We start from the raw sequence: 18,673 nt of genomic DNA, 5'->3' as shown, positions 1-18,673 counted from the left end.
TTGCAAAATTAATGAAATGTAAACATTATTTATTGCTTTTTATATTGAAACGGCACACTTCATAATGGCTGTAATCATTGGTTCAATCAAAGTTTTATCGGAATGCCTTACAAGTCTTATGACACAAACTAACTTTGTCCTTACTATCGGACATAAAACGAAAAATAAGTCAATACAAATAAAGCTAACTTTGGCATTGGATACTTTACTTTGTTGATGTTTCAAACAAAGTGATACAAAGATGACACCTATATAAGAACGATCGATCAAGGAAGAAAAGCACAATGATTTAGGCATTTCCTTCATTTTTTCCAGGAAAGTGAATTTTGAGAATTTGTTTGCGTTTGTAAAGCAGATTTATATTGAAAACGAAAAAAAAATGTTCACGAAACACAATGATTTGGGCATTTCCTTAATTTTTTTGAAGGAAAGTGAATTTTGAGAATTTTCTTGCGTTTGTGAAGCAGATTTATATTGAAATCGAAAAAAAAAGTTTCTCTATTTAAAATGAAAATAGTTCAAAAAAGAAACGTAACAAGAAAATTTAAAGTTCGGTGACAAATGTCACATCATATTGCCAAAAGTTAGCATCGGCGTTTCGTGTTAGAAGGCTTTCAATAAAATAAAACTTTTTATGTGTGAAAATTTATTGTTATATGTATTTTTAAAAATGTCTTTATTTTGCTAATCGAGAAGATATTTAGGTATTTGATTAAATATCAGAAAATTTTCACACATCGAATATTTTCACACACACATAGCATCGAAAAAAAATCCATTTTTCATTTTACCGATTTCTGCTCTTTAAAATAAAAACGTCACATGCCACCTCTGATTTTAGTAACCTTTCATCTCGTAAGGCAAATAAATACCTTTTCTTAGAATTCTTCATAAATCATTGATGTTTTAATTAGAAATTCGCAGAAAATCACACGCTGGTTTTATTTTCAAAAGGCGTATAATGTTACTGATTTACTAAAATGGTTATCTAACTAACCATCACGTCATTTCCCAGCAGGGGTAGTCAAAGAGGGTAGACTGCCACACATCTTCGTGTAGTCAAGCTGGCCTTAAGTCCGGATAGCGGCCGTTTTAACCTTACCCAGGCCGTGGTAATAAGCCAAGTATTTTACTATTCCGACCTTATGCTCCGCGTAACATTTACACTGAGATTGTAAATCAGGGGAAAAACAATAAGTACCATTATTAAAAAAAATCTAAGGTCTAAAATTTAAAAAAAAACATGATTCTTATATTCCGTAAATACAGTGAATTTATATCGCCGTTCTTGAAATAGTCGATGGTGTAATGGTCAATAAATTTGCCTTCCAAATTGATATTGGCGTTTGATTCTAGGCCGTGGAAATTTTTAGTTTTTTTTTACTTTTTATATTTACTTTTAATTGTACAAATATGTGAATTACCTCGTTTCCCGTGCTTTATCGTGGTTTTGTACTAATATAAAATATTTTTGATCAGGTATACTTACACCAATGGACAGGAACAGTGAAGAGGGGCAGGCACATGGTCAGCTGGATGTGCATGATTTCCACGGGGTGAATGGCTGTTACTGAGAAGGCAGTGGGCTGCTTGTACTTGTGGTGCAGCTTGTGGAAGTGTTTGTACAGGAAGGGGGTGTGGTACATACGGTGCATTATGTAGGTTGTGTAATCCTGCAAAAGAAGTTTAATCCTTTATAGATAATAAAAATTAAAAAAACAATAGACGTCACGGGACGCCTGGCAAATACGCAACATCGAAATTGTTTTTTTTTTAAGGAAGTAAAAATAAAAGTAAACATGTCTTTATATTTTTGATAGTTTTACAACTATTTTATCATTATTAAAATATAAACAAGTTATATATTATTTTTTATTTAGAATGGATCCATTCCCAATTTTAGTTGGAATAGAAGAAAATACAATGCACAGAGTTTTGGGGGCCGGGCGGAATGAGACGACCTGAAGAGTCACAAGGCTGGCCTAATGAAACGTCGTTCCGTGGAAGAGAGCCATCCCATCTTAATACGGCAGAGTGCGTTTTTTTATATTAACTCCACACAGGAGGCCCTGAAGAAAATAATTTCCCTCAGGGCCTATGTCATCCTTGGGGATGCTGTGTGGAGGGTCTTTTTGTGGAGAGGAAGGAGTGAACATGGGTCTTGAAGAGTCCTATGTTGTAGGAAGGAGGAAACACAGAGGCTGGCAGTTCGTTCCACAGCCGAGCTGTTGAACTTATAACGAATCGTAGAAGCGACCCGTTCTCATGTGACAAATGTCAACCGTGTACAAATGTTGAGCGCGCGTTTGGCGTGTATCCCGACTACGCACCGGTGCCGAAGGGATCAATGACGCTAGTTCCTCGCGTTTACACCCGTTCTCATGTGACAAATGTCAACCGTGTACAAATGTTGAGCGCGCGTTTGGCGTGTATCCCGACTACGCACCGGTGCCGAAGGGATCAATGACGCTAGTTCCTCGCGTTTACACCCTGGGCACGCAAAATATGCTTCCCATCAAAAAAAAAATTAACACTGTTTTTTCTATCAACATAATATATTCTTCATCATATTTTCTTTCAGTAAAATTATACAATATTAATTTGTTGTTGAATTTTTTTCTCATAAAATTGAAAAAATTCTCCATTTTTATAAAATGTAAATGATATTTGATTTTTTTAGCTTTTTAATAATTGTTCAAAATTTCAAATATAACTCAAGTGGTACTAATGGCCAAATTAAATTTAAAAAAGTTGAATGTTTTCTAAAAAAAACGTCTTAAATATCTATGACTGAGCGAGTGCGAAATAGTAGAGTTGACTTTAGAGTATTTCTACTTAATAATATAGTTAAGATAATTTAATTTATTTTTTGGAAAACGATTGCCATTCACATAATGTTATGATTCACGGCAGATAATTACATTCTGAAAAAAGTAAATAGGGAATAAAAGAAATATCTTAGCGATAAAACCAAATATTTTTCTGTGACTTAAATTGTTTTAATGAAGGAAAATATTCACCTTATCACTTATTCGTTATTTACTTACCAAAAGATTTAAGGCTCTGTAGTAAACGTTCAAAAATAATAAGAAAATGGTTTGAATAACTATAAATAACGAAATAAATAATAGTAACAGAATAACAAAATACCTAACCAAATTGAATAATTTTCTTTTATTTCAAATATATTTGCTAGAGTTAAGTATATATTACTATTTTTTTTAATTACGATACAAAGATTATCAAAGAAACAATTTCGAATTATTTTATGGGCAATTTAGCATTTTTTGTGACTTAATCTTATTCATTAAAAAAAAGTCTTACCTAACGCAAGTTTAAATATAATTTTTAAAAAATTTGAAAATAAAACATCGAAAAAAACAAAAGTAGGAAGTATTTAGGAAGAATTTATATAAGACAAATTTGTGTTCGCGCAAAAATAAGTCGTTTGTAATTTAAATTTACGCCCACCAAAATCCTTTTTTCATCAACTTTATATTTGATCATATTTGTATCATAAATTCAGCAAAATTATTTTAAGTAAATTATCATTAATTCACAAATAATTACCAAAGTTAGCTTCTAAAATAATGAAAAACGAGTTCTTTAATGGCCTATATTTCATAATTAAGAACATAAAAAGTATAATGCACATCTGTCCAAAATATTTGCTATAATTTTTTAGTAAAAAAGTAATTTTTAGGTTTTGTGGGGTATTTTGGTATCAAATCCAAGTTCAATCAAATTTAATTTTAGAATAAAAAGTGCTGCGCAGTCGTTTCCCTTCAAATGTTTAGTGTTGTGAAAGCTTTATTCTATCTTCCATTTAATTAGTTAAGTTGGTAGCCGGATAATATAGAAAACATGATAAAATAATATAATGTTAGGTGAGGTTTGGTAAGGTTAGTTTAATGTAGATTAGGTTTGTTATTTTTCATAGTTTGTATTTGGGATTACTGTTTATGTTGATGATTTCTTGGAACCTGTTAATTACCCACCTGATATACAAATATGACAGCAAACTGCAGGAAGAACCAAGCCCATCCATACTGATCCATCTCGTAGTAGATAGTGCATGGGTTTCCATTGTAGATGTAGCAGGCCAGGGTGGCAGAATAAGTTCCGGTTACGAATAGAGCAAAGGTTCCCACCATGATCTCGTGGAGTTCAAGCTCTGGAGAAAGCCATTTCGTGGGTTGGAGCTTCCATTCTGACGCCTTTTCTCGACGTTGTACGTAGAAATACCACTGAAATCATTTGAAAATATTTTAATTGTCTTACTAATAATTAACAATTAAGAACGCCCAACAATTGAAAAAGGATGCCACATCTGGGCTGGAGCCCCGCAATACTTAATAAACCTACTTTATTCTGTGCAAAGGAGGGCGGTGAGACCGATTGCTATCTCTAATACACAGACTCAATGCGGGCACGCTGAGTCCGTTCTACGGGTATTTTAATGGAGCCTGCTCTAAGGAGCCTGAGCTAACAGCATGGACCCCAGATTATACGAGCAAAACACCCGTTCACAGTTGACATTGGCTTCATGAAAACGAGCCACTTATTCATCATTCTCGTTTTTGTGTAAAACGCAATGTGGAACATCTGTTTTTCCTCCCCCATTTTTTCTGAGCCACATTAAGACCCGGATTAACAAATCCTTTCTTACTGCCCCTGTTTTAACCCGTCTTGCAACGCTACCCAACTGAATAGCGACATAGCTCCCTTGCCTTTAAACTGTACCGACAAGGGCACTCTTGTGAGGTGTCATTTAATTTATTTATCTTTAAATGTTCACATTCACTGATTGAATCACATCAATAGTGCACATCATTTATTGATTGAATCACATCAATAGTGCTTGATATGGTTATTCTTCAATGGTCCGTCTATACGTTCAATTTTTCTTACACAAACTTTAATTTGCACAATTAATGAAAATGGTATACCGCGCAAAGGCTAGAATGGAATTAAATTTTCAAAAACTGAAGGTTCGTCTACACGCAGCGGCTTGCATGCGCTATCAGTTCAAAAAATTTGCGCGAAAACACGGTTCAATGTGTGGTAGGCCGGAGAGATTTTTTTTTCTACGAATTTCAAAATCCCTATATGTTTAATCATTGGACTCTATAGTATAAATATGATATAATCTCAACATTTTATTGACCTGCCTTAATATCTTCAAGTGGACTCTACAAAAAAAATATTTATAACTAACTAACTCACTAACTAACCATCACGCCGTTTCCCCGCAGGGGTAGGCAGAGAGAACGGACCGCCAAACAACTCGGTCTTGGCACACACTCCTTGCCTCATTCACATTCATACATCGTCTCATACATACTCTTCTATTGTTCTGACTCTTGACATGGCCCGACTCAAGTATCTGATTCACTTGGTCGTGCCATGTCTTCCTCGGGCGTCCCCGACTTCTGCTACCATTCACATTTGCATCGTATATTCTCCTTACACTCCTTTCTTCGCTCATTCGCTCTACATGCCCAAACCATCTAAGCGTCCCTTTCTTGATCTTACTCATTACGCTTACATCAGCCTTGCACTCTTTGCGGATATCCACATTTATATTAAAATATTTATATATTATTATTTATGGTGGCATGTGAACCAAAGATTATTTTTTCTAACTTTTTAAACTCTTTCTAGTAACTTCCGTTAAAACAAACAGTGAAAAATTATCTTAGACCCTATCGGGTCTAAGATCAAACAGTATAAAACTCAAAATCACTCCCATTCAACGATTTCTTAATGGCACACATATTTACTAAAAAATGACCTACACAAGAAAAGATTTGACGTGTCCTGTGTTTGATGAATCAAAATAGTTTTAATACAACATGCTACCGATTTATTATGAAATTATAAAGTAAGTCGCTGTAGTGGACAAAACGCTGTAGTGAAGTTGAATCAATATCGTTATAGTTTATCACAACAATTGAAGATAGTTATAACAAAGTTGACTGAAATAATAGATTATTACATATTGATTAATTGTACCCGTGTTTATGGATAAAAGGAGGGTAATTGTGCGATGAGATTAACAGTCGGTTTAATTAAAAGGTGTAAATTTTACTCCAACTGGTGGTAATTCTTTACCTAAAACTGTTACTGTATCTAATAAAGTTTAAAGTTAGAATATATATACACTTTCATCAGGAGAGTAAAAATCTATATATAAAGGTAGATTATTACAATATAGCGCCCCTGAGGTGATATCTCACAAAAGCGGCGCTATGCAAATTGTCCAATTAATAAATAAATATAATGTTTACATTTTATTATGTAGGTACGTATGCATTGATATTCAATGGAAATAGATAAAATAATGTTATCCTATTAAACTTTATTTTATTAAAAAACAAATAACTTTTATAACATCACTTTATTATATACAACCAATACATGTTTCATGAACGAAGTATACACCGAAGTCAAAAATTAAATATAGATTACAATTGGAAAAAAGAAGTGGAAGGAGGGGGGAGGGGTAAGAGTAGGCTGGGTTTATAAGAATTAGGAATTACAATATGAAAGACCAGTTAAGTGGGAAAATATTTAAAAGAGAGTTTATTAAAAAAAAATCTTGTTAATTATATCTACTTTTATAAACATGTTCTCTTATTTCTAAAATTTCGAAATTATTTATTTGTGATGCTTTATATCCTGTGTGAAGTATTTTAAGACCTGAAAAAAAAATTGCATAAAACCATAAAACAATATATTCATAAGACAAATAACATTTAATAACGGTTATTCTAATAAATTGAAAGTTGAAATACTAAATAAAAAAATTAAACATATTCTCTTCAAACGGTATTTTTACCCTATTTCTTAAGATATAAATAAACAATCAGGATTAAAGCATCGCAAATAAATAATTTTTAAATTTTTGAAATTGTAAAACATGTCAATATAAAATCAGATATAATTAATAAGCAAAAAAAATTATAAATAATAATGAAAAATGCCATTGCAAAGTTTAAATAAACTCCCAGAAGAAATCTTTTTATGAAACGCTTAATGGTGAAGTAATTTTGCATATTTAAATATTCGCGCCAGTTATTTGGTTAGTTTTTACACCGCCAGAGGTGCGCTCTGTGTCGGCCAGCTATTGCCGGCCATATTAAATGAACGCGTGCTTTTTTCGTCAAACGTCAAACGTAATCACGTAATTGTGGATAATTTTCACTGTAATTTAATTAATCCAATGGATTATAAACTTTTTAAAACATATTTTCTTCGATATTATCCAAAAATTATATGAGGAGAAACGATATTTTTGAAAAAATATCGTATTACATGTGGCGATTCTTTTTCAGTATGAAATCGTGTCTTAATTTTTAATGTCTTATTTTTTTGTATCCAGTCGCCTGCAAACCGAAATGAACCTTACGGTTGCTTAAAATTGAGGGGCAGATTGGTATTTTTGCCTGCAGACCCCCAATGCAGAATTTATCCGAATCACATAATATGAATTAGACCAATCAGAGGGCCTACATCATCCAGACGCTGGGACAATAATACTATCAGATGCAACAATTTATCTATGCAAGCGAGCAAAAACATGTCTGACGAAGCATGTTTGTTCGAAACCGGCTTGCTTTTGGTAAAAAATTAAATGGTACACTTAAAAATAGTATTTCATTCGACCCATGAAATATCGCATTTTTATTTAACTTACTCGTAAAACGATTATTATTTTAAACATTCTAGAAATGTAACAGATTTGTTAAATGTTTGTTGTGGTATTTTCTTTTTTAGTTAGCGTACTCGATACAATAAACACCCAGTTCCAACTGAATCACGTACTTCATACATATCTTATTCATAGGGCTTACGTTAAACATCACGTAAAAAGGTTTCTATTAAGTAGGTAATCATTATGTATTCTAAAAGCACCCAAACTTGATGACAGAGTGGGTGCAAATACGCCTACAGTTGCAAAGTCAATAGTTTATCCGCCCACTGGAAGCTTATGCCAACTTTTATTCTCCGCCATTCCCACAGACAAAAAGAACTGAAAAACCAGATACCGATTTCTCATTTACAAATACGTTTCTTTATTTTTTTATAATCAAAAGAGATTTTTCATGACTAAGTAAAACGCCGAATTTTTCTCTCCACGACCTACACGTTTTTTTAGTTTTAATAGGAATGTACGAATTATTTCTATATTTTTTCTTTTTAAATATTTAATTGAAAAATATAACATTGTATACACCACTATCACATCAAAATAATCGACATATTTCAAGCCAATAGATTCTTCGTCACGATAAACGTATAGTGAAAATTAACAAATACAATCACAGACAAACGAGTTAAAAAAAAGTACTTATGGACTTATACTCTAGGAGCGATGATTAATTAGTTTTTATTATTACAAAAAAAACAATAAAGTAATAAATTAAAAATAAAATAGGTAATTGTTGCATTTATGTATGTATTTAAAATCTTTTATAAATTAAAACAACATAATCAAAGAGTAACTAAGCCGTCCACATAATAATAAAATAATTAATTATCAATATAGGTATTAATGTAAAAATAAATTTAAGAAATTTAATTGACTCGTAAAACTATTTCCAATTTTAAAAAATTGAAAGTTATCTTATGTAAACTTATTGCATCCATATATAAAATATTATAAATAAATTGCACATACATCAAAGAATGATCTGTTTTTAAAATGTGTTTGGCAAATTCAAAATAATTATTATTATTCACGTGATTAAGATTGTTGAAGAAAAAATGTAAATATTTTTTTCTTATTTAAAATATACTTACTATCTACACTAAATATGAATGCCTCTTTACACCACATTAAGCTTACACAAATTTGTTTCCTTGATAAAGATGCAATGTCCTTAATCCTTCGCATAAACTATGCCTGTACCATTATTAAACTGAACGCAATGTACATTCCTCTTCCACACACAAGCAAATGCTTCTAAAAGAAGAGTAGTAAAAATAATATTGATGTAAAATTACTTAGTGTGAATCTTAATTTACATGCATCTGAAAAGTTTCATCAAAAATTAAAAATAAGGAAAGCAATAAGCGAAATTAAAAGAAATGTCCTTTAAAAATGAAGTTAGATGCCATTATTTTATTGGTCTTCAGTTTGGTACTTATTTGCAGTTTAATACAGGTCCAATTATTAGGCAATATTTATTTATTTTTATTTTTTATTTATTTATTTTTATTTAAGTACATAAAACAGGCATGGTGCCCAAAAATTTATATACATGGATGTTTAAATACATAATAATAACAAAATGATAATAACAAAAATAGTAACAAAAGGAAAATGTAAGTAATATTAATATTAATCTATTATAATAATATGTAAGCTAAATATGCAAGTAAATAACAAATAAGAATGGGTAAAAGGTAAATACAAATATGTTCATAAACTATTTGTTATTGTCACACCTGTACTGGTGAGACACTGATTAGGTAGGTACAATGTTGCTTCTCTTTAAATAAAGGGCTTCATCACAATATCAGCTTAATATGATTAAAGGTAATACATTTTTTTTGAAGTGTTTAAATTGGTCATTAAAAATGTCTATTTCATTATTAGAGCCATGTATAATGTTATAATTTCTTAATGTTCGCGGTACAGGGGAAAAATATCCTGTATTTGTGTGGTAGGCTTTAATATAGAAAATGTCTTTCATCCTCCTTGTTGATTTTCTTGATGGTATATTGATGTTAATTTGGGATAAAATGTTTGGTGTATCAACTGATGCATGTATAATTTTGTGTAGGAGCAGTACGTCAGAAAGTTTACGTCTGACCGTCAGTGAGTGTAGTTTATAGTGCAAAATTCGGTCATTATATGTTCCAAATTGACCAGATAAACCTTCACGATAAGCAATTACACGGGTTAGTTTCCTTTGTATGGATTCAATCCTATAATTATGAATCTCATAATTGGGAGACCAAATTGTTGATGCGTATTCGAGAATACTTCGCACAATTGATTTATATAATGTTAAAGTTAATTCTGTACTTTTAAAACAATTCGTGATTCTTAGCGTTAATCCTAATACTTGTGATGCACTTTTTGAAATTTTATCTACATGTTTATTGAAGCTAAGTGACGAGTCAAATGTCACGCCTAAGTCTTTGATTGAAGTTGTGTTTTGTAAAGGGATATTGTTAATGTGATATGTGTTTAAGAATTTATTAATGTTCTTTGTGAATGAAATTACGGCACATTTGTTTTCATTAAAATATAAATCATTTAGTGTGCACCATTCATGAAGTGATGATAAGTCTTTTTGCAAATCGGTGCAATCTTCTAATGATGTAATTTTTTTGTACAACTTAAGGTCATCGGCAAACAGGAGATATTTTGATGTTTTTATTCTTAAAATTATGTCGTTGATAAAGATTAAAAACAACAAAGGTCCAAGATGCGAGCCCTGCGGAATTCCCGACGTTACAGTAAAAATATCAGCGGAGTAGCCTCCTACAACCACTTGCAGTTTTCTTTCTGTAATGTAACTTTCGAACCATTTCAAAGTATTTCCATTTATGCCAAACTTTTCCAGCTTCTTGATGAGTAATGATTGATTTAACTGGTCAAATGCTTTACAAAAATCCGTGTAGATGGCATCTACTTGTAAACGTTTATCGATGCTATCGCGGATGTACTGGGAGTATTCGAGAAGGTTAGTTGTTGTGGAACGCCGAGGGAAAAACCCGTGTTGCTTAATGATAATATATTTACCTACATGAGCTAATAGACAGTCATATATTATTGACTCAAACAACTTTCCTATGCAGTCAAGTTTAGAGATAGGTCTATAATTTTTTATATCGCTCTTACAACCTTTCTTAAATATAGGTGTTAAGAAAGCCGTTTTCCATTTGACTGGGAAAACACCTTCTTGTAATGATTTGTTATAAAGAAGGCTAAGTGGTCTGGCAAGAACATCTCTGCACATTTTCAAAAATATTGGCGGGATACCATCAGGACCTGATCCCTTATTGGTTCTCAATTTCTTACACTTGACTAATATCATTAAGGGCGAAACAGTGATCATACCAAGGCTTTCGTTACAGAAATCTTCAGATATTTGTGGTGAATAGTTTGCATTGTGAGGTTTATAAACAGATTGAAAGTGCTTAGAAAAAAGCCCGCAGATAACTTGACCTTGGGTAGTTTTTATATCATTTAGGTGCATCTCTTTTGGAATATCGGTTGTGTTTTTATATTTGCTTTTTGCAAATTTCCAGAAATCATTCGGGTTAGCTTTTAAATTTTGTTTGATTAAGTCTAAATGCTTATGATAACAAACTCTAATCAGATTTTTTGTTCTGGTTCTAATCAAGCTGAATGATAAATGATCTAGTTCATTACCATATTTCTTATATTTTTTATGAAATTTGTTTTTTTCCTTTATCAAACGAATGAGATCTTTTGAGTACCACTTAGGAAAGTGATTTTTGTTCGTTTTGAGGGGAACATGAGAAGAGATAATCTGGTAGAGTATGCTGTAAAACTGATCGACAGATTGATCAATATTTCCCTGATTAATGAATTCCCAATCAATCTCACATATGTATTACCATTTGAGTGATGGCTTATTTACCAAAAAAATGCCTCTAGCGATGTAGGTTTCGGATCCTCGGCGCTCACTCTAAAAATCATACCTCCGAATATTGATACGAAAACATGATCCACCTCTAATTTTTCGTTTATCGCATATTTGTAGGTTTTATTCACTGTAGCTTATTTAGCCACATTTTGGCTTATTTAGACACATTTTGGCCAATTTGCGAAACCCCCGAGCTTAGGCTGGCCAAAATGTAGCCAATTTAAAGAGATTTATATTTTTTTTATTATAAACTAACAAATTTACAAAGCAAATGAATTTCCCATTTTTGAACAGATGTCTAACGTCTCTGCCATACCCTACAATACCCTAATAAAAACAAGATTTTTCAGTTTCGAGATATTTTTGAAATGCCGTCTTGTCGTTGCAATAAAAATTCCCGTGAATGCTTATTTTATGTATTGTAGACCAATGTATTTGTAAATCATATGTTTTGCATATTTGAAGTTAATTTAATGTCATAAAATGAAAAACAAGATTCTGAAGTGAAGCTTAATTTGCGCCTGTCAAAAAATGTTATTTTTCGATTTTATTCCTAAATTAACGTTAAATTAAATGTGTAAAATCGTAACTTATGTGATTTTTAATAGTAATTCAGTTAGAGTAGTTCATAAAAAAGAAATTAAAACAATTTATATCATTCCAGGATGATTTTTAGTCTGAACGATAGAAAAAATATTTGTCAAGTGAAAAAAAACAAGCAATTTCAGCGGTTTTTTCTGAGTATTTTCTATTTTTTTCATTAAAAGAGTAATGCGTAATGATATTATAAACACATTTTTTAACCTTGTTTTCAGTTCTATTGAACTGTTAAAACATGTTGATTTGAAATCAATGAATTTTTTTTTATAAAACCTGCAAACTTTAAAAAAAATACGAAATATAGGTAAATATATTGGCTTTAAACGAGAGTTAATAATTTATCTTTTTAAATATCAATATTCGGAGGTATAATTTTTTAATGAGTCTACTTTCATCCTTTGTACTAGTTCCATGCAATTCCATGCAACGGGGTTTGTAAAAGAATTCCATTTGGATGGCCAAACTTGCTTTCTTTGACTACTTCGTATTAAGCGATCACTGCTATCCGTCACTCAACTCTGAAACTCTGTTTATTGAAAATCCTGAATTCAACCCTCTTTCAATACCGTTATCATGTTTTCCAAAAACATACATGAGAATGTGACCTCTTAACTTACTCGTACAGGAGTATTTTCTACTGTCATGTTTTACAGTTCCTGCTAGAGGTGGGTAAAATAAAGTGAAATAGATTTTTCGTAACTGTTTATGTTCCGAAACGGTTGCAACAGTTTCGCAAATTTAGAGGTAATCGTTAAAAAAAACGTGCAAATTTACCCGCCATATATCCACACAAAATGATTTTAATAGAGTACCATTGGTTTGAAAATTACACGCCTAATTATAAAACTTTTTCCCCGACAAAACTGATGTACTCATCGTAGAACATTGCTAATAACGAAGCTGCATCGCTGACCTTTGCGATGAAATACTTTTGAAACAAATCAACGCCCATGCTGTACGTGAAACCTGTAATGATGAAACTCCTAAGCCTGATACTGTTTACTGTAACCGTTTTTTGTTTAATTTTAACTATTTTAGATTGAATGAGAAAAGTTGGAGTTAAATAATATGTACAAAATTAATATTTATTTATTACAATACCCTAAGTTACGCAAATGCCCTATTACGGTGGTAACATAATACAAATAAGAATAGTACCATACAACAATATACATAGTTTTATAATATATTTAAATTTATTTTTTTTTTAAATTTAAATTTTTAAAATAATTATTATTATTCGACCATTTTCCGTTCCATTATTTGGGCAGCTGTCCATTTATTGGTGGTTGAGGAATTTGAGTGTCTCGATGTTGGTAGGCAAATTGGATAACGGCAGACTGTAAGAAACCTGCTTTTCCAGTCCTCAAGTACAATTTAATTTAATTTAATGATGGTACATTACTACTTATATAAATTTAATGTTTGCAACCAACGAAAGCCTACATTAAAATATATATAATAAATATAAGTCATTACGTTTTTTTTAAAACAGTTTCGAGTAATCGTTTATTTTGAGTTGGTGCCCGAAACGGTTTCGGTTATTTTGATTAAAAAAACTGATTTGCCCACCTCTAGACCTACCTGCTAAGTGTTTCGTGTATTTTTCTCACGAATATTGCATTCTAAAACTACCTACATTGCCAAATCTAAAAATACATCAAACTGAGATCACGGTCTTTAAAGCTATAATCTTCAATGTGCATGAATATAAATAAAGTATTTGTTTTTATCCCTATGTAGGGGTTGAATTCATCCAATCTGATAACAACGTATATTTTTGATACGCTGTATCTATAGTACAAAATTTTCCAATAAGAGATGTTATTTTTACATTCAATCGTAAAAGATCAATAATTTCGTTGCTTGTGTGGCACGTAGCGCCGTCTTTTTGAAAGTAAACGTTGTTCAAATCAATACCATCCAATTTTGGCCATAAAAAATCATCAATCATCTCTCGATAGCGCAATCCATTCATCGCAACTCTTGTTCCAGCCTCATTTTCGAAAAAGTAATGTTCAATGACTCCGCTGGACCATAAACCGCACCAAACAGTCACATTTTGAGGATAAAGAGGCTTTTTTAACAATAACTCTTGGGTTTTCCAAGCCCCAGATGCGACAATTTTGCTTGTTGACGAAGCCACCGAGGTGGAAATGGGCCTCATCACTCAAGATGATTTGCATTTGATTCACTCAAGTGAATTTTAATAATTTCAATGCGTTGTTGAAGCGTGTACCGTTCCATTTTTATTAAAAACATAGTTTCTACTTATCAAATGTTAAAAAATGACAGCTTCAAAAGTAACGTCTACCGAAATAGCGGGCTATTCAAAATAACACCTCTTATTGGAAAACCTCTATATTGAATTTGACCAGACTTACATGCAAGAATCCACCGATGATGAAGTACATTCCATAGGAGACGATATTGGCGCCTACCCAGAAGTACATCCAATCGTTCATTTTGAGTTTCTCCAGAGAAAAGACATCGGACATGGTCAGTTCCTCTTCAGTCTCAATTCCGGTTGAGTTGTATTTTCCGCCCCACTGCTTCATGGCCGTTACAAGGATGATCACCCATTCTCCTGAAAAAGTCATGAATTATTAAAAACACTTATTTTAGTTGTTACTCCGTCTATTTTTTTGTGACTCCGGTTCAATGAACTCTATTTTTATGTGTCATTTTCGAAATTGGAAGTGTTTGTTTGGAGATTTCAAACAAGGGTCAAAGGGTAATATTTTCAAAACAAATTAGAACTGATTTAATGATCTCGTTGATGTATCATATTTAAAACCTTACTGTCAAAATTCTACATTTTAACGAATATAATTTGAGTTCATTTTAGTGCAGAAATAAGAGTTAAATCTTCGTCAGGCATTCCCGACTTTTTTTACCTTTCACTACCGTTAATAATATCGCCACTACAAAAATCTACATTACATCGACATTGATATTCTACCCCGCATGTCATTCCCGTGCAGAGATAATGTGGTAATTCTTCCTGTTTAAAATTAAAAATACTCTGTAAACACTCCCGGCTCTAATAAGAACAAATTTTGAAGTTGACAGCAAAATCGGTCCAGTAATGTTTGAGTCTATAGTGAACAAACAAACAAACATTTTTAAATATTAAATAGATTACATTTATTATTTCTTATTTGAGAACTTTGCAGTCTTCTGCGAAATATTAAATAATAAATAATTAATTTGGTGACTTCCTTGATAAAAATCTACAATATCACACACAAAGGGGACAAACACTACTATTAAAGATTGAATACTTTTATTCGATAAGATTTTCCCACCTGCTGGCGGGGTTTAAGGCTATGATAATTTTTTATCATTTATACTTCTTTGCACCTGCGTAGGTACTTCAAATAAATCATTATTATAATTGATATTTTTAAGCATTTTACCTGCTTAAAATCTGTGAATGAGTACGAACAAAAAAAAACATTTTTTTCTGCATTACATGTATTTTTAATGATGTATTTAAAAATATGTTTTTTTTTGTTTGACAGAGTATTGAACATTCCTTCATAGGGACTGGTGTCAACCGCGCTTAAAACTAAGCCTAATAAATTTCGTATATTAACTGCTGTAAAGTCATCCATTTTTGATGCGTAAATGTCCGCGTGTGTATGCGTGATTACCATCAAAAGTTTAAAAATGCATTGTCATCAACAACAAGTCTATGTGCTGAGTTTCAGCTCGATCGGAAGTTTGTTGATTTCTACTTCAAACATTTGCATTCATTCACGAAAACAAAAGTGAAATTTAAATAGACGATTTTAATAATAATATTTTTTATTCTATCTCAGAAATGCCAATTTCACGATTCAATACATTAAACAATGCCTACCGATGAATTTTATCAATTTGCTTTTTGCTTTAGATCTGTGCAGTTGCGTAATAATATTGTAATATAATAATAATTCGTTATAGTCTTGTAATTTCTCAAAAATAGAATTAAATTGGTGACTTCAGTGTAGTGATCAAAACACCGATACGGATACTTGGCAAATCTTACCAGAATGTCTTCTGTCAACTGTCTTTTATCGGGTCAAATCTACCATATAATTAATTGTATATCAAAAGATTTATTGATTTTAAACATAATTCAATCACTCTATCTTAAGTCACAATGATTGCTTTCCAATCCAATGGCGAAAATGTATAGTACAATGCTCCTACTAATGAATGTATCTATGCTTATAGGTGCATAGGTACTCTTGTCTTATCTCAGATTAATATAGAGTATTTAATAATCATTACTGAAGAAGGAATATTATCAGGTACACGCTTTTACATGTAGGTAAAGCAAATTTAATGTGATAAGCAACAAAGAAAAATGTTAGATTTAATCTTAATATTTTTTGTAGTTATTATCTAAAGAATTTATTATTAGGTATTGGATTTTCGCACAATTTTTAATTTGACAAACAAAGTGTTAATAGTTCAATTCCCTCTAAAATAGTCTAAAATTAGTAGGTTGAACATATTTTAAGGATATACAAAGTATACAGTATACAAAGATGTAAGTAACAAAATAATGACGATTCAAGGTTATTGTTATCAAATGCCTATCGTACTTGTATACCGCTAAACCTAACTGTAACAGAACATGTATGCCTTTAAACCTTCCATTTATATTTTTATCAAAATACTTCAATTGTTATCAGCCGATGATATTTGAATCATTTCGAAACAGTTTCAGTTTCAAAACTCTTTTTAAATTTGATGAACGTTTAGAAAGAATTCAGTTTTGGATCAAAGACGATGTCAAATGCTTTTATAATTTTATTAAATCCCAAAAAGTACATTCACATTCCCAAATCAACTTGAGCGACGGACCGGAAATTATTTCTGACCCCGAAATAGTAATGCAAAAAATTGCAGACTACTTCGAATCAGTATACATCCAGACAGTCCCTCAATTGAATCTAGAAGCCCTGGAACATCCGAAAAATCGTTATTTGGCTCTCCTTCTCAGAGGAAGTAGATTCCTGTATTCAGACTCTAAAGCCTGAAAAAGCTTCAGGCCCAGACGAAATACCCCCTAATATAATTACTTACATGTCTAAGATCATCAGTTATCCACTGAGCTGTATATTTAATCTTAGCACATCGATTGGTTATTTCCCCATTCTTGGAAACTCACGCTTGTAAGCCCAATCTTCAAAGCCGGAGACAAGGTTGATACAAAGAATTACATACCTGTAGCCATACTGTCAACTATAAAAAAATATTTGAAATGATTATTTAAAAGAAATAACATTACCAAATTATGCCTTTTTCTTAGAAAACCCACACGGTATTGTGCCAAAAAAATCCACAGTTTCCTTCGGACTGAAGTCAAGACACCAAACAGGATGTAGTGTATATATACTATTTTATTTTTGATTTATATTTTAATTTTATGTTTAGGTACCTGCCTAATATATTTTTTTTTCTCTTTGTTTTATCTTATTTCCCTTTTTTATAATTTGTTTACTTTATTTTATTGTTTCCCTGTTTTACTGCATTTCGTGTAATATGGCAGACTGGGATTGCACTATCCTCCCAGTCTTGCTGGATTAAAACTTAAATATATTAATAAAAATAAGTATACGGATTTTGCCAAGGCATTTGATCGAGTTGATCTAATGAATTTAAAATTAAAAAAAATTGAGCAAAAAATATTCACATTAGGTATTGACAATAGGCACATTATCAGTGTTTTTGTTAAAGAATACTATCCCGATATTGTTTATAATAGTTGAGTTTGATGATTTTCTTGTAATAATAATTTTGGATTGCCCATGTCGTGGCATCTGTCATGAATTCCCTTAGGATCCCCATATTCCATGTGATCTATCTGTGTATGTGTTATGTGATGTTCTTATGTGATTGAATATAATTGTAAATCTGCTCATTTCAACTCAGGAATTCTGTTGTTTTTCATTTGGAACAATTATCAGTCATATTAAAAAAAAATACAGTGTGTGGCAAGCCTACGCACGACGGAAGTGAAACTTTTAGTATTCTTCTCTCTCTCTTTTCATTTCATATTATTATTATTCAGAATGCTGTACATTATATTTTTGTTGTTTGTTTTTGGGGTGTTATGCCGTGTTGCGCTAACTCCTTCTTTAGCCGACGTTTCGGACAGCGTTGCAGTGTCCATCATCAGGGCAGATCCGGTAGATACCGGATGATGGACACTGTAACGCTGTCCGAAACGTCGGCTAAAGAAAGAGTTAGCGCAACACGGCATAACACCACAAAAACAAACAACAAAAATGCTTTTGGCCGTGAAAATCTAAAAACTTACCTATACATTATAGTTTTAAAAAGCAAAAATTTATTTATAGGCGTGTTGTTAACAAATGAACGTTTAACTAGATTCCTAATATTGACATATTTATAAGTAGCATGTGATAAAAAAAATTAAAAGTTAT

The 18,673-nt window shown here is 31.7% G+C and overlaps 1 protein-coding gene across 2 annotated transcripts in view; it reads right to left on the bottom strand.

The window, feature by feature from the left end:
• LOC149422940 (uncharacterized) overlaps window positions 1–18,673 on the bottom strand; it is a 31,244-nt gene that overhangs the window by 3,651 nt on the left and 8,920 nt on the right. For both annotated transcript variants that reach the window (XM_089632784.1, XM_089632783.1), the window contains exons 3-5: window positions 14,615–14,817; window positions 3,999–4,247; window positions 1,490–1,673 (exon numbers count right to left, since the gene is read on the bottom strand). In XM_089632784.1, the coding sequence (XP_089488910.1) occupies window positions 1,490–1,673; window positions 3,999–4,247; window positions 14,615–14,817 (636 nt within the window). The remainder of the gene's footprint in view (window positions 1–1,489; window positions 1,674–3,998; window positions 4,248–14,614; window positions 14,818–18,673) is intronic.

The sequence above is a fragment of the Hesperophylax consimilis genome, chromosome 6 (genome assembly GCF_061612785.1).
Source record: "Hesperophylax consimilis isolate HC1 chromosome 6, BYU_Hcon_1.0, whole genome shotgun sequence".
NCBI lineage: Eukaryota > Metazoa > Arthropoda > Insecta > Trichoptera > Limnephilidae > Hesperophylax > Hesperophylax consimilis.
Note: the sequence above shows the minus strand (reverse complement) of the source record. Positions and strands in the feature narration are given on the sequence as shown.